This window comes from Papaver somniferum, chromosome 3 (assembly GCF_003573695.1).
Source record: "Papaver somniferum cultivar HN1 chromosome 3, ASM357369v1, whole genome shotgun sequence".
Taxonomy (NCBI): Eukaryota; Viridiplantae; Streptophyta; class Magnoliopsida; order Ranunculales; family Papaveraceae; genus Papaver; species Papaver somniferum.
In genome coordinates, this window is record NC_039360.1 from 159,761,205 (window position 1) to 159,778,706 (window position 17,502).

Below are 17,502 nucleotides of genomic sequence, written 5' to 3' on the forward strand. Positions count from 1 at the left end.
AACTTCACATCTGATTCCATCTTTCCACATTAACAATAGACCACCTGCAAGTCCTATTCTATCAATACATACATAGTTACAATATCTCAGGGATTTAGCTAGTTGTATCATTCTTTCTTGATCAATTTTTGTTTTAGAGAGGAACAGAAAATCAGGCGATTGAGATTGAATTAACACAGTAAGATGGTTTCTAGTATTAGCTTTAGCTAATCCCTGGACATTCCATGCAAGAATCCTCATAATGAAAAACTCAGAGAAAATATAGAAGATTCTAGTACTATAACAAGTAAAAAGAAATAACTGATAATGTAGAGATTTATTAGAGATTTGAAAATATACCTGCATAGAGTCTCCCTGACTTTGCATTTGTGGTTTCTATATTGCTGGAGCTTGAATCATTTTTTACAATCATTGAGTTGCCATGATGGACCATATTAGTAGTAGTTGTAGTAACAGGGGCACTAGGGGCTTGGACATGTATATTATGAGGGTTCATTGATGGCTCATTATTCAGGTTAGAGTTCCTCATCCTTTTGGATTGTCTGCCATCTTCTCCTTCTTCTGTATTAACTTCATCAACACCCATATCTTTTATGTCATTTTGTTCCATATCATTATCAGCATTACCTTCAACAGCTGCTAGTTCTTCTTCTTTAAGATGTGCTTCATATTCTGATTCTGATAAACCATCTAAGTAAAGAAGATAGGCCCATTCGAACATTTGTTGTCATCATGATGAATGACAAGACATTGGTCACAGATTTTCTTTGGCTGCATCTCCCAATGATATCTGATCCAAACTTTTTCTCCAGAAGCAGTGTTCCACCATCCTCCACGATAAAGTGGTTTCTTCAAGTCAATCACCAATCTTGCTTTGACAGTGTTACCATATCTTGGTCTGCAATTGGAGGGAATAGTTGAGATCTTCCTTCCCATAAAACTAATTGCTTCATCCACCACCAGACTGTTTAGGTGTTCCAATTTTAGGTACTTGAATTGCAGAGTGAAAATCTGTTCCGTGAAGTCGTAATCTTTAGATGGAACTCCATTTATGTATTTTTGAATAGCAAAGAGAGTTTCACCTATCAGCCAAGGACCATTTTGAATAACTTCATCTCTTTCTTCTTCGGAGTTTAATCTTACCAGCATGAGGTTATGTCCCATAACTCTTATCTGCTTATTGCAATATCTTCTCCATAAGCCGTTGATTTCCTCTATAATGATTCTTATATCTATTTTATGCTTCCACAAGATTTTACCTAATACACCAAAAAAACATTCTTTAGCCGCAACATTTACAGTTTGTTGTGCACCAACAACTCTTCTCTCAAGAAGATTGATTGTTGCTCTTCTCAATTTCTTTGATAGTTGATTGATTCGATTCTCTGAAGATTAAGACATTGTGTTTAAGACTTCAGAGATAGAATTGAGAAATTGTTTTGACTACTGGGAATTTCCTAAAGGAATAATCTCTGAATATATATTCAAAGAATTCTTGTTAGGGTTGAAATTTTTCTTTCCTTTTTCTGTTAAAAGAATACCGCATGTCATGTAAATGGCTCTCAATATGCGGAATGGAAAATCTGTAATGAGCTTTGAGATAGTTTTTGAATAAGGAAAGGAAATAACTATCCCTTAATTTTCTGCTTAACCTAAGGAATTTTGACGGGGAAAAGTTTTGAATTTGAACTTCATGAAGAAGATGAAATCTACTTTGATGGATCTGGTTTGATAGAAAATATCTATTAGATTCTATCTTATTCTGCCCTAAGCTTAAACCTAGGTTGTTACTACTAATATGGACCATCACAGACTTGATGGCTAGCACCACTGCTTGAGAACCAAATTTGTTATCACCACTGTTTTTGATTCAAGAAGATTCAACATATTTGAAATGTATCCCACCACTTGATCCACAAATCAGTCGGGAGACCTGCAGATAATAAATTAGTTACCCATTAGAACTATAACAAAAATTAAACAGATAAAATCAGATTAAAGAAGATAACAAAGAAATACTATTCTAGATTGAGAGAAATTCCATTAGATAAGTTCCACAACTATTAATGGGATCAAGATGAAATCGAAAATAGAAAACATATGAAGAAAAGATGAAAGCAACGAAGTAGAGAAATCATAATATTGATTGAATCAACTGAAAGTAAAGTTCGTGATTGAATTTCGATTTTAACGAGTTAACTCATTAATTGCCCGATTTAGAGAGTTTCTTTCATGATGACGCTGCCAGTTTGTATCATACTTTAACAAGTATTGACTTTTATGAGTCTACCGGACTAAGATTAGATTATTTAGATTCTTCATAAGGAAAAAGGAAGGTCGCATTGTACAAATATTAAGATGCTCGAGTGTTTGAACACTCTAATTGTTTAGCTGCAAACTTGGTGGATTTTACTGAAGTCACTGAACAGCACAGCCACTAGAGGTGCCAAAAAAGCGAGCCCAAGACTTATACTCAACGTTTCGTCTCATAATATCATCACAGAACCTATTCATTTATGCATCTCCAAACACAAAATTTCCTTCAAGTGATTTGTCAAATACACCCTCCGTACCACATATATATAGGCGGAGGGACAAATTTTCTTAGATTAAGAATTCTTTATTGATTTCATAAATATCTGTGACTTTTCTTGTTTTACCCTTTATTATATTCTCTATGTTAGAGACATAAACTCAATTGTGAAGATAACCAAACAACATAAATAGCGATAAAATGGTTAAAAGTCATCTTGAAATTGCCACTCCGCCTATCTAATGGTACAAGGAAAAAGCAATATTCCGCCTATATAATAGATACAGAGGGAGTAACAAATTTAGCTCATTTTTCCAGGCGTGAGACGAAACGTTGAGTGTTCTGTTTTTATCCTTTTTGAATACAGAAAAAAAGAAAAGAAAGAAGCTCATTTTTCCGCGCCCACGGTTATATTAACCAGGAAAATTTTGTTATTTTAGCAAAGTAATTGATTAATCGAGGATTAACTTTTGGAAATTTTACTATACTACCGCGACGTAAGTAGCACTCAGCCTTGTTAAATAAAAAAGTTAATTACTTGAAATTACTATATGAAAAGATCAACTCGCAGTGTACATACATCATTGACAATCCAACGTTGCCATTGATTGAAGTGCCCCCCACGATATTTCGTGTTTATCCCGTGGTTACTCCAAACCCCTTGCATATCAACCACAACTTATTAAACAACAAGTTTACATGAATAAACAACTTTCTTAACAAGTTTCACGAGGAGGTTGACTAATAGAATGGAATTCTAAATTTAAACGTGTTCTTTACTTGCTTAATAATATTCAGAGTAGGTATTTCTAGTAATATCCAGTAGAATCTCTGAGGTTGATTCTTTAGGTCAACTACATATATATATATACAGGGTTTCATCATTACTTCCCAACAAAAAAATGGATCAGGAGCAATTATTGAATCTCTTTGATTCTAATTGGTTTTACAACGATATATCAATCATAACACCATCTTTACTTTCATTCAAACCAGAGATTACACGAATCGAATCATCTCTTCTTCGATCTGTGAGTGAAGATTTGACAAGTTTTACTTCTTCTTTTTCTTCTCCTGATTCAGTCCTAAGACCACAGCAATTACAAACAATCAATTCAGAGAAGGAAGCTTCAGAAGACGAAGAACAGAAACTTAATTCATCATCAGCAGCAGCTGAAACTAGAGAAGCTTCAAATAAATTGATGCTCAAGGGTAAAAGATTGAACAAGATGAAGAGCAATAAAAGTCTATCAGACCTTGAGTTTGAAGAATTAAAAGGGTTCATGGATTTGGGTTTTGTATTTTCTGAAGAAGATAGGGATTCAAGTTTGGTTTTAATAATTCCCGGTTTACAGAGATTAGGAAAGAATGAAAACCTTAATACAGAAGCACAAGAAGAAGAAGGCAAATTAGGCAGAGGTGAGAATAATAATAATAATAAGTCTGCAAGACCTTACTTGTCTGAAGCTTGGGCTGTGCTAGATAACAAAAAAAAGGAAGAAGAGCTGCTATTAATCAATTGGCAAGTTCCTAAATTAAACAGTGAAATTGAAATGAAATTTCATCTTAGAAATTGGGCCCATACTGTTGCATCTGCTGTCAGATGACAAAATTTCAGTCTTGTTCATTCTCTTCTTTTTTTTGTTGTTAGTGAGGTTGTAAATAGAAGTATGTTTCGAACCAGACATTTCGAGTCCTCTATATACTTGCTAGGAAGATTAACGAGTTTCTTTTCAGAAATGAACTGTTAAAAGAAAGAGTATACAAGTTTTGCAGAAGGATGTTTACTTTATTGCTTGTATATGTTGCGGATTGCCGCATTTATGATTTTGCAGTCGTAATCCATGGTCCTCATCCAGTTTTCAAAGTCACCAATCTCCTGTACATCGAATAAAACATAAAGCATGTCAGTTTATACAAATAAAACAACCAAAAATTGAAGAAACACACTAATATTTTGGGGAGAAACCTAAAACTGAGTAGCGTACCACGTAAAATGACGAGTTTGTATCATATTTTAACAAGCATCGACTCTTAGTGAAGGTCATATTATACAATATTAAGATGCTTGGGTGTTTGAACACTCTACTTGTTTGGCTACAAACTTCGCAAATTCACTTACATAGGATCGAGACCCTATGTGGCTGCAGGCTGCTAGCGTGGTGTGCTCTACTTAAGCTACGGACTTCAAACTAGCATAAAGATGAAAAAAAGTGGAGAAGTGGTCTCATAGTCTGAAAACTACATAAGCGCACATCATTCCCACTTACTAAAAGTAAGAAGTGTAAGACTATCCAATCTCACCATGTTTGCACCGAACTCCCAACCAACGGTAGGAAAACAAGAGGATACAATCCCAAAAACTCAAGGTAGGGGCAACCAGGGTCGCATTTGAATAATATCATTCCTTGATGGTCTAGTGCCGGTTCAAACAGAGCATTTCGATTCCTCGATAGACTCGCCATGAGACTAACCAGTTTCTTGTCATAGTAGCACCACAAATGCACCAGGATTACAATATTCATACAAATCACAGAAATGGGGACTGCCGTATTGATGGTTTCTCAAGAGTTTCTTGTTGTTAAGTATTCAAACGCTATTGATATACAATACACAATATGAATCAAACTTCACATGTTCATTATACAATCAAACTAAAGCAATTATAAGATAAAACAAAACACACAATTTTTTGATAATGTGTGTACCTTTAAGGCAGAATTAATAGCATGAGAAGCAGAATTAAAAAACCAGATCAATAAACAACATACGAAAAGCCAAAACTAGAGAAAACCCGAAAGACAAGTAGAATATGAATATACAATCTAAAATAGTGAGATCATGGTCGCTAATTTGGGATAACAATTTGGATATTGATGATGTTGCATCATAGTAGATTATTTAGGCAAAGACATGTAAGGACCAATTTCACACTAAACGTTCTTTGTACCAGCCTCTTAATCAACACTATGCAAACAAAACGATACAATCCAAAGTGACGCAGGGGCACGTCATCACAAATACACAGGGCACATACGACTGGCAAAGTGGGTTGCACTAGTACGTTTTGATCTCTCTTCTCTATGTTTTTCCTAGAGCTGGTGCAAAACGGGCTAAAAGATTGCATTTATCCTCCTCCATACAGGCTAAAACGTACATGATTTACTATTCATCACGAATCACAGTAACAGGTACTTATTCAAACGCTATCGACATACAAAGTAATCAGTAGATCGAACTTCATGTGTTCATTATGCCAATCAAATTACGCCGATTCAGAACAAAAATTTAAAAAGAAAATAAGAATCAGATATTTTATACTCAGTGTTACCTTTAAGGCAGAATTAATAGCATGAGAAACATTAAGCCATTGTTCAAACTGGGCATTTCGAGTCCTCTATAGACTTGCTATGAGACTAACCAGTTTCTTTTCATAGTAGCACTCAACTGCACCATGATTACATTATTCATATGTATCACAGAAATGGGTATCAAACTATCAATGGTTTTAAAGGGTTTCAGGTTGTTAAGCATGCAAACACTGTTGATATACAATACAATAAGAATCAAACACACACACACACATCTAAAGCCAACACTAGAGAAAACACCAAAGATGAGTAGAATAGAAATAAACAATGTCAAATAGTGGGCTTGTATCATGGTCGCTAAATTGATTAAGCAAGACGTGTAGAAATAACTCCATATAGACCATGCTTGCACCTGCCTCTCAAACAACACAGTGCCGTAAAAAATAGGATATTAACGAGCTTGTATCATGGTCACTAGATTGTTTTGGCAAAGGCATGTAAGGATCAATTTCACACTAAACGTCGTCTGTACCAGCCTCTTAAACAACACTAAGCAAACAAGAGGAAACAATCCCGAAGACACAGGGCACGTACGACTGGAAGAGTTAGATGTGCTCATACGCACTTAATCTCGCTCTTCGTTTTGCCTAGAACTGGTGCAAAAACAGGCTAGAAAATTGCATTCATGACATACTACCACGATTACAGTATTCATCACAAACCACAGTAGTGTGTGTCAATGCAAATCAATTTACAAGGTGTTACGCATCCAAACACTATCGAAATACAGGATATTCACCAATCAAATCAAGGAATTGACAACAAAAATTGAAAATAATTTCCAGAAATTTGATACTTAGTATTACCTTTAAAGCAGAATTGAAAGCATGAGAAGCCGAAAGCCACTGATCAGTTTGTTTCGTAAACCTTATTGTTGAAGCTGTTAATGCCCTAATTTCATTCTCAATTCGTTTCTGATTAACATATGTTTCCTGTACTCCACCATTCACAGTTTCAACTAATAAATCAGAAACCCGAACTGCACTCTTCAATGCTTCCTTCTTTGCCTTATCTAATCACAAAAAAAAAAAAAATGAAAAAATGTCTTCTAGGGTTCTTGATTGAGAAAAAAATACCCAAAAATTAAAAAACAAATCAGAAAAAAAAAATCTAACAAATTTACCTGCTTGTTCACGGGTTTTTATGGTGGTGAGGTTATGATCATGGATTAGTTGTATTAATGAAGATTCTAAGCCTCCACCTCCGATGGTTTCTGAAGATTTGATGAGTTTTTCTTTCTCCATTTTGAAGATATTTTCTGTTCCCCAGAAACAGAGAAGAAGTAGAGAACTGACTCACTAATTTTTGGGCCTTAAGAAGTTTGTTAGCACATTTACCTTATTGGGCCGTACGGTGCAGGCCTGATCACTTGACATCTAACTATCAGATTTTTGGATCACATATCAATGGACCTTTCTTTTTGATCAATAAAGAATTTGGTGCAGATGAGATGCACTGCCATATTACTTTGGTCATTGTGGTAAATTTCAGGTCATGGTTACATTTTGGTAGAGTTACGAGGGAGATTTTGTTGCTATTTTTTATTTTTTAGATCACCGTGTAAAATATGGGTCGTCGATAATTAAATTATGGGTTACCGCTTAGATTTTGCGTGAGGGTTGCATACCAGGCAGAAATCATATTCAGAGTTGTACTACAAAATCCACCAATTATGCTACTCTATCAGGAAAATATTACATGTACGCTCATAGAAAAGAGATATTTCTTTTCTCAAATATCCTATATCAAGAAAGAAATTGCATATCTCTCACATGCACAAAAGGAAAGAGCAAAAGAAGAAGAAAGAAAAAGCTCCCAATGCCCTGGGCTAGGAGGACAACAACTAGCTTGTGAGGGTGGCTGTTATGTACCTAGGTTTCCCTGAGTATTATGTTGAGTTCCTTTAGAATTATTAGACATTGGATCCCTTGTTGTTAGTAGAGCCAGGTAGATGTTGCCATGTGTCTGTCTTGGGATGGTCGATTCTAGGGTACCTGATTAGTAGTATTTATGCTGTAATAGAGAGATATTGTGGGTAAGCTTAATGAATGAACTCTATACATCTTGAGGCTGCGTTCATCTGAACCAGTTTCTTCTTCTTCTTAGTCTCTAATTCGTCCTTCTTCATCTTTCTTCGTCTAAATCTCTCTATCTATCTCTGATTCTACTCTTATCTCCGGATCTTGAATGACAATTGTACTAAGAACAGTACATTTGGCATCAAAGCTGTTCGTTCCTTCAAATAATGGGTACCAACAATTATACAATCAAAGAGCTATCTGATTTCCATAGACAAAATTTAGTGAGATTCACTGATCTAGACGCTAAAGTAACGAAGTTGAGTCAGCAATTCGATTAATAATCAATAGATTCAAAATCTTTTCAAGAGAAGACGAATAACAGTTTTGAACTGCAAACCAGTCAAATGGCTGAGCTACTTCACGCTTCTAGACGCACCAATGGCGATCCAGGAATTTTGGGTACACCTGGATTTACACCACCACAAGCAGGTAGCAATCAATTTGGTCATAAATTTGCAGGAGAAACATCTTATGCTAGACATCAGCGTACTCCAAAGCTCGATTTTCCTAGATTTGATGGAGAAAATCTGCGTGGTTGGGTTCAAAAGAGTAAGAGGTATTTCCATGTTCATAATACTGAAGAAAATCAAAAGGTTAGTGTAGCTTCCATATATTTAGAAGGTAAGGCCGATAAATGGTTCCTTAATTTTCATATTGGCAACCCTTCTTATCTTGGGAAGAACTAGCAGATGGTGTATGTGCTAGATTTGAAAATCCTGTGGATGATAATTTTATAGGGAGTTTTAATAAATTGTGTTAAGTAACCACTGTGGAAGAGTAATTTGAACAATTTGAATCCCTTAAGGCTCTTATGTTGAGCAGCAATCCCCATTTAAATGAGAAATACTTTGTAATGAGCTTCATTAGTTGGTTGAAGGATGAATTAAAGAACTCTATGTTGATGTTTCACCCACCTACACTATTACAAGCCTTCTCATTAGCCAGAATGCAGGAGAAAAAATATATTCAATAATCTAAGACTTCAAAGCAATTCCAGAGATCACTCGCAAGCTCATTTTCCAACACAAGGCCATATCAGGCTGCATCATCTCCATTTCCTCCTAAACCTATTCAAACTACTACCATTGTTTCTATCCCCTTCACACCCAAATCAGGCAACTCTACACCAAAATCCAGTCCACCACTTCCACCCATCAAAAGATTAACACATTAACAAATGAGAATTATGAGGGAAAAGGGATTGTGCTACAAATGTGATGTATTTTACACTCCAGGCCACATTTGTAAGAGGCGGCAACTATTTATGGTGCAGGTAGAGAAACCAGAATCTTTTGAAGAGGTAGAAGAAGAAGTCTATGAAGAAGCTACAGAATCTCCAGTGGAGTCTGACATGGAGATATCCTTAAATGCTCTAACTGGTGCTGCTTCTGGTGACACTATAAGAATCCCTGGAACTATTAAGAGGCATAAAGTATCAGTAATCATAGACACTGGAAGCACTCATAGCTTCATTGATTGTGATTTGGCAAGGCAGCTGAAGTGCTCCATTAGACCCACGGGACAAATGCTGGTAACTATTTCTAATGGAGACAAGACCGTAAGTACTGGCATATGTACCCAACTACAATGGGCTATGCAGAATCATCAATTCACAAGGATTTGAGGGTGTTACCCTTAGAGGGTTGTGACATGGTTATAGGAGCAGATTGGCTGAGAAAGTTAGGTGACATAACATTTAACTTCTCCAAGTTGAACATCTCATTCAGGTATCAAGGAAAGAAGGTTGTACTCACTGGTGAACCAGAACATCCAAGTTTGAGAACGATGAGTAGTGAGGCTGTAGAGAATTACTTCAACAAAAATACTCATGGAATTGTAGGTCAGCTATTCTCCATCTCTCCTCAACCCTTATATACAACAACCCCTCCTGCCATACTACCACTATTACAAGAATTCAAAGATATAATTGAAGAGACAAAACAATTACCACCCATTAGAAATATGGATCACTCCATACCCCTCAAACCAAATTCAACACCCACTAGCCAAAGGCCTTATAAATTCCCATACATACAAAAGGGAATAGTTGCACAACTTGTGAAAGAAATGCTCAATTCAGGCATCATACAAGCCAGTCATAGTCCATTTGCTGCTCCCATTTTGCTAGTTAAGAAGAAGGATAATAAATGGAGGTTCTGTGTGAACTATATGAGATTGAATGACATCACAATAAAGGACAAGTTTCCAATACCAGTCATTGAAGAGTTACTAGATGAACTAAATGATGCAATGTACTTCACCAAAATTGATTTGAGGACTGGTTATCACCAGGTAAGAGTTAATGTGGCAGATATTTGCAAGACAACATTCAGAACTCACCAAGGATATTATGAGTTCAACGTGATGCCCTTTGGACTAACAAATGCTCCTGCAACCTTCCAGGCACTCATGAATGAAATTTTCCAAGAGCACTTGAGGAAATCCATATTAGTTTTCTTTGATGATATCTTGGTTTACAGCTCTTCCCTCCAAGAGCACTTGAAGCTCTCCAAATCACCTTCTCTCTATTAAGGGCTCACCAGTCATATGCAAGGGTATCCAAATGTTGCTTTGGGAAGATAGAGCTAGAATACCTTGGTCACATTATCACTGCAGAAGGGGTGAAGGCAGACCCAAACAAGATTTGTTGCATGAAGGAATGGCCAACACCATCTAATATTAAGGGGCTCAGGGGGTTTCTTGGGCTCACTGGCTATTACAGAAAATTTGTGCAAGGATATGGAGCTATTAGTAGGCCTCTCACTGAGCTTTTGAAGAATAATTCCTTCTTATGGAGTGAGTCAGCCACAAGGGCCTTTGAGCAACTTAAGGAGGCTATGACTAAAACACCAGTACTAGCCTTGCCGGACTTTTCCAAACAATTCACTGTAGAAACTGATGCTAGTGATTCTTGTGGGGGAGCTGTGTTGACTCAAGAGGGAAAGCCAATTTCTTTTTTCAGCAAAGGGTTAGGTCCAAGAGCAAGAGCATTATCAGTATATGAGAAGGAATTTCTTGCTGTAGTTATGGCTGTTACCAAATCGAGATAGTACTTACAAGTGGGTAAATTCATTATACAGACAGATCATCAAAGTATCAAATATTTCTTGGATCAGAAGATTACAATTGTACTTCAACAAAGATGGTTAATGAAACTGCTTGGTCTTGATTATGAAATCAAGTACAAAAGGGGAACAAAGAATGTAGTAGCTGATGCACTCTCCAGAAGACTAGAGAACCATGCTGCATGCATCTCTCTAGCACTCTCCAATCCAAATTGAAATCTTGATATCCTCTCCATCTATGCTCAAGATACCCAGACACAACAACTCATTGCTCAGACCCTTGCATCATCTACTGGTAATGATAAACTCTCAGTAAAAGAAGAAGTATTGAGGTACAAGGATATGATTTATGTGGGAAATAGCAACCAGGTCAGAAGCACCATCTTGAAGTCCATACATACTTCTGCAGTTGGTGGACACTCAGGTATACAAGCTTCTTATATCAGGGAAAAAGGTATATTTACTGGCCTGGCTTAAAAAAAGATGTTCTATCATTTGTATCCTCATGTGATGTTTCCCAAAGGAATAAAAATGATCATCAGTATACCAATGGACTGCTCCAACCACTTCCCATTCTAGAGCAAGTTTGGCAACACGTGACTATGGATTTCATAGAAGGGCTCCCTGTTGGTGAGAGGAAGAGTATTATTTTGGTGGTGGTAGACTGACTCACCAAGTATAGCCATTTTGTTGGGTTACAACATCCTTTCCCAACATCTACAGTAGCTAAAGCCTATTTGAATCAAGTTTTCAAGCTCCATGGGATCCCTTCTTCAATTTTCTCAGACATAGATAAAGTGTTTACTAGCAATTTCCGACAAGATCTCTTTAAGGTTCTAGGTACAATCCTGAACCTTAGCACATCTTACCACCCCCAAACTGATGGGCAGACAGAAAGGGTGAATGTCTGTTTAGAAAATTACTTGAGATGTGTAACAGGGAATCAACCTAGTAAGTGGTTTAAGTGGCTGGCACTGGCAGAATGGTGGTATAACACCAATTATCACACAAGCCTGAAGATGAGTCCATTTAAATCACTGTATGGACACAATCCCCCTCATATGGCATTTTCATCCACAACAGTCACTTCTGTTGTAGCAGTAGAGTCTTACTTAAAGAAAAGAGATGCCATGTTGGACATGCTTAAGGAGAGTTTGCAGAAGGCTCAAGAGAGAATGCAATTATTTGCTGACAAGACCAAGACTGATAGGAGTTTTGAAGTTGGGGACAGAGTTTACTTGAAGCTTCAACCCTACAGGCAGGATTCATTCTCATTACGCAAGAACTTCAAGTTATCATCTAAGTACTATGGTTCTTTCACTGTTTTGCAGAGAGTTTGTTCTTTAGCCTACAAGTTAGAATTACCATCAAGTGCTAGAATCCATCTTGTATTCCATGTATCTCAGTTAAAGAAGCATATTGGAAAGACTCACATACCATCATAAATATTGCATGTAGTTGATCATGCTGGAGAGGTGATTATGATGCCAGAGAAGGTCTTAGCTACTAGATCAATTACTACAAGAAGGAGGGAATTTACCCAACTCCTCATACAATGGAATAATTCTGCACCAGAAGACGCCACTTGGGAGGACAAGTCGAACATTCAAGATCATTACCCAAATCTCATCCTTGAGGACAAGGATACCTTCTAAGGCGGGAGTAATGTTATGTACCTAGGTTGCCCTGAGTATTATGTTTAGTTCCTTTAGAATTATTAAACATTGTATCCCTTGTTGATAGTAGAGCCAAGAAGATGTTTCCATGTGTCTGTCTTGGGATGGTCGATTCTAGGATACCTGATTAGTAGTATTTATGTTGTAATAGAGAGATAGTGTGAGTAAGCTTAATGAATGAACTCTATACTTATTGAGGCTGCGTTCATCTGAAACATATTCTTCTTCTTCTTAGTCTCTAATTCGTCCTTCTTCATCTTTCTTCGTCTAAATCTCTCTATCTATCTCTCATTCTACTCTTATCTCCGGATCTTGACTGACAATTGTACTGAGAACAATACAGTGGCATGAAGATCCCGAGCGACCGACAAATACCATTTAAGCTTCCCCTTTCTCCAAGTCAGCTGAGTCAGTGCTTAACTTCTTTCTTTATTTCCTTTTCGAGACTCTTCTGATCCCATGTTGTCTTTATACGGTCATGGAGACTCTTACAAACCCTAGGCATTTTGTTAGAAATTTCAGCACCATAGTTGCACCTCTTACTGATTTTTTGAAGAAGGAAAAGTTCGTCTGGACTGAGGAATCTGATAAGAGTTTCAATACTCTTCAAGAAAGACTATGTTCTGCACCCATTCTTGTCATGCCTGACTTTTCCAAACCTTTTCAAGTAGACTGTGATGCTTCTATTATTAGAATTGGCGCAGTTTTATCTTAAGAGGTACATCCAGTTGCTTACCATAGTGAAAAGAATTCTGATACACAGAAAAGTGGTCTACATATGAATTGGAGTTGCTTGCACTTGTACAATCTCTTAAACAGTGGCATACATATTTAGTTCATCGGGAGTCTATCATTAATACTGATAATCATGCGTTGAAATATCTTCAGACCTTAGCTAAGGTTAACCGTATGCATGATAAATGGTTATCCACAATTAACAAGTATACTTTTTCTGTTAAACACAAAAGTGGAAAACTTAATCAAGTTACAGATGCTCTAAGTAGACGTCGACATCTTTTAGCAACTATTCGAAATGAGAGTTTTGCTTTTGATTATATCAAAGAGATTTATGCTGAGGATGATGATTTTAAATCACTTTGGGAACAATGCAATTCTTAGCTCATGGAGTTGATGATTTCCTCGTTCAAGATGGCTTCTTATTTAAAGGTAATCGTCTTTGCATTCCTAATGGTTCTTTACGCCTTGATTTAATACGTGAACTGCATGGAAGTGGACTTGGTGGTCTTATAGATGGTATCTATTTAGTCATTCAGATAGTGACCGACATCTTCCTAGCGATGCATTACACGCCTCACGTATATCTAGAGATACTAAAGAAGATAGGTGAAGTGGTCTTGATTCATAGAGAATCTGATATAGGTACTCTCTATTTCATCTTCGGCGCCATTGCTGGAGTGATGGGTACATGATTCTCAATACTGATTCGTATGGAATTAGCACGACCCGATGATCAAATTATGGGTGGAAGAGATAAAACTATTTCTCTTATGGAAGAACGCTATTATTGGCCTTTACTTAAGCGTGATATACAAAAATATGTTATGAGATTCATGGTTTGTCAACAAGCTAAGGGTACTATTCAAAACACCGGGGTTTATACTCCTTTACCAATTCCAGAAGCTCCATGGGTGGACATTAGTATGGATTTTATTCTTGGTTTACCTCGTACAACTACAGGAAATGAATCAATGATGGTTGTTGTGGACATATATTCCAAGATGACTCATTTTATAGCTTGTAAAACGTCTACTGATGCTTCTAATGTTGCATCTTTATTTTTCAAAGAAATAGTTCGATTACATGGAATTCCGAAGTCTATTACTTATGATAGAGATACAAAATTTATGAGTTATTTCTGGAAGACATTGTGGGTTCGTTTGGGAACTAGTTTACAGTTTTGCACTACTTCGCATCCTCAAACAGATGGACATGCTGAAGTTGCCAATCGTTCTTTGGGATATTTGATTCGGGCCAAATGCATTGATAACAACAAACAATGAGATATTTTGCTACCTCACATGGAGTTTACATTCAATACTTCAGTAAACAGATCCACAGGTAAAACTCCATTGGAAATTGTTTATTCAAAGGTCCCTAATCATGTATTAGACTTGGTTGTACTTCCTAAGTTACATAATTCCAATGTCAAAGCTGATAATATGTTGGAGCAAGCTTCTCAACTACATAATAAGGTCCAAGCAAAACTTGAGGAGTCTAATATTAAATGCAAGGATGTTGCTAATAAACATAAAATATTCAAAACTTTTCAAGAGGGAGAGTTAGTCATGATTCATCTGCGCAAAGAACGATTTCCAATTGGTACCCATAACAAGACTAAGATGAAAAAGTACGGTCCTTTTAGAATCTTGAAGAAATCAGTGACAACACATATGTCATTGATCTACACAAGGAATGGAACATCTCTAATGTGTTCAATGTTCAGGAGATTTTCACATTTCATGGTGATAATGAATATTATTTGTTTTACAATTTTTAGGTTCTTGTTCATGCCTATATAAACATGCTTATTTCGTTTTTGTAATAGACATTATTATCAAGTTAGTTAAAACAACTCTTTTCAGAGCAACATATCTTTCTCATCTTCAAATCCTAATATTTTTTTGTTTTCTCATCCTCTTCTTCCCTTCTCATCACCAGCAATCTCTGAGTTGCTTTCTTCTTATACGTACTACACTACTTCTCCACGAGAAAGAAAACCTTAAAAAAATTATAAACCCTACAAAAATAATATTATTATTTTCCTCACGAGACTCGGGATCAGTTAAGATCTGCTTGTCTTATATGAAATGGTACGCCCTGGCTAATCTTAGTACCAGGGACGAACTAGGACATATATGCTATGGGGCGAATATATTTTTGTTTTGATGCTCGCCAAATTCTTTTTTAGATCAACACGGTATATTTGCAAAATTTCGCGATAGCATCATAAATCCCGTTATAAATACACCAATTTTTGCATCAAATTTGTGTCGTTGATACCAATAGCAAGCAACAATTGCATGTCAAAATGATTGAATAACTCTTGCTTTATCCACAATGACAATGGTTGTTGGACCTAAATTCGCATTCCAATAACGTCCTGAGGTTCATCAAGATTTATTTTCTTTCGTTCTCCTTCGCGAGTCAGGTAGAAATCCGAAGTCACTATCTTTTGCACCCACAATGCATAAAATTATAAACAAACCCAAGCTGTTTTCCACCATGATTCAAAACTTGCACCCACTTCGGTCCGTCACCCACTTCCGTCCGTCCGTGCTTGGTACCCACTCATATAAACTCCTGTGTTCTGGGAATGATACGTAGGAGATCATGGGGTCAAATCTTTGTAAATATATATTCATCATTTATCCATCGAATTAAATCAGCAAACTAGGCGTAGTATTTTTTTTATTTTTAATGCACTACAAAACAGAAGGCTTCTAGGGACGGCTCATTCTCAATAAACCATCCCAGAATGCCGAAGTTGGGACGAACCTGTCTAGCCGTCCTTAGCCATGTGTATTTGAGACGGTGCCAAAAAAACCATCCCAACTGGTCCATTATTAGGGACGAACTATATCCGAGTGTCACTACTGGTGTACTAGTAGGGACGAATTTTTTCGTGCGTCCCTAAAAGCTTCTAGCCGTCCCAGTAAGTAGAATCATCCAATGGTGGTGATTATATCGTCGGTAACTTAACTTCTGTACTCCCTAGAACATAGTGAAACTAATCTATTTCATTTTTCCTCTCAAGTTTTCATCGCCTATTCTGCTCATGTTTTCATCGACTATACTAAAACCCTAAAACTCTCCTTCGTGCGATTCGTCATCACTTTCTTCTCCGTCTCCTTCGTGATACTCATCAGAAGTGAAATCTTCACTTTCTTCTGCTATAAGTCTGTCAAATCTAGCAGATGCCCGTCATGCAAACTTAGGGTAAGAATCTCTGTAATTTATCTGGTTTGGTATTTGATTAATTTGCACGATTTCATCTTTGATGTTTTTGGATTCAAAATTTAACCTGATTCTCTCGATTTGCGTTGGGTTTATTTTTGTAAATTTTTTTTGCGCAAATCGAATTCTCTCTATTGTAATTTTGGTTTGCCCTAATTGATTGTTTGTTTAGTTGAACTATTAGTATTGTTATTTCAGTTTCGAGTGTGATGATTACATGAATTGCTATTTGATTAATTTGCATGATTTCATCTTTGATGTTCTTGGATTCAAAATTTAACCTGATTCTCTCGATTTGGGTTGGGTTTATTAAGATATCTGTGGAAAGAGTCTCCTTCATGATTACAGTTTGAGCAGTATAATCTTTTTTTTGAGGATATGAGACGGTATATTTTGGAAAACTTAGGTTGTAATTTGAACTTAAATGAAAGTGTAGAGGACATATCATCTGATTTTACATGGTGCTGGAGAGAATTTGAAAGACTATCAGAAAAAATTGGATGATAGAGCTAGAGACATGATGTAGATGATAAATCATTTTGTTGTTTTAATCCTATGTTTAGTAGCTAGACATTGTGAGCGATGAGTACACTGGGTCGATGGTACTGATAGTAATAAGCCCATTTGAACTTGCTGCATCTTTGTTATAGTTGGAGTTTCATTTCAGGATTTTCTTTCGTGCTGTTGTGTATTTTTCCTCTTAGGGTCTCCTGGCATCTTTGTAAACCCCTGACAGTCTTAATTTCCAGAGATTACAGTTGATGAAGAATGAAAATACAGATCTATAAAAAGTACATACTG

General features: G+C 36.6%; 2 protein-coding genes across 2 annotated transcripts; one reads left to right on the plus strand and one right to left on the minus strand.

Annotated features, from left to right (window-relative positions):
- Positions 1-3,194: 3,194 nt before the first annotated feature.
- On the minus strand, positions 3,195-7,182 carry LOC113357798 (biogenesis of lysosome-related organelles complex 1 subunit 1-like). The gene is made up of 4 exons (XM_026601256.1): positions 7,028-7,182; positions 6,711-6,916; positions 4,322-4,412; positions 3,195-3,618 (listed from the first exon to the last, which is right to left on the minus strand). The coding sequence occupies exons 1-3, from the start codon at positions 7,146-7,148 to the stop codon at positions 4,323-4,325; spliced, it is 417 nt and encodes a 138-aa protein (XP_026457041.1). The 5' UTR covers positions 7,149-7,182; the 3' UTR covers positions 3,195-3,618; position 4,322.
- On the plus strand, positions 3,436-4,140 carry LOC113360205. The gene has a single exon (XM_026603740.1). It carries the CDS (start codon positions 3,436-3,438, stop codon positions 4,138-4,140), a length of 705 nt encoding a protein of 234 aa, XP_026459525.1.
- Positions 7,183-17,502: the final 10,320 nt, after the last annotated feature.

What these genes read in the sequence shown, in the direction of transcription:
- LOC113360205 (XM_026603740.1), top strand. Translation starts at nt 3,436, where the DNA reads ATGGATCAGGAGCAATTATTGAATCTCTTTGATTCTAATTGGTTTTAC.
- LOC113357798 (XM_026601256.1), bottom strand. Translation starts at nt 7,148, where the DNA reads ATGGAGAAAGAAAAACTCATCAAATCTTCAGAAACCATCGGAGGTGGA. An exon ending in AAAAACCCGTGAACAAGCAG is followed by an intron (nt 6,917 to 7,027) that starts GTAAATTTGTTA and finishes TTTTGTGATTAG; the next exon opens with ATAAGGCAAAGAAGGAAGCA. An exon ending in CTTTCAATTCTGCTTTAAAG is followed by an intron (nt 4,413 to 6,710) that starts GTAATACTAAGT and finishes TTCGATGTACAG; the next exon opens with GAGATTGGTGACTTTGAAAA.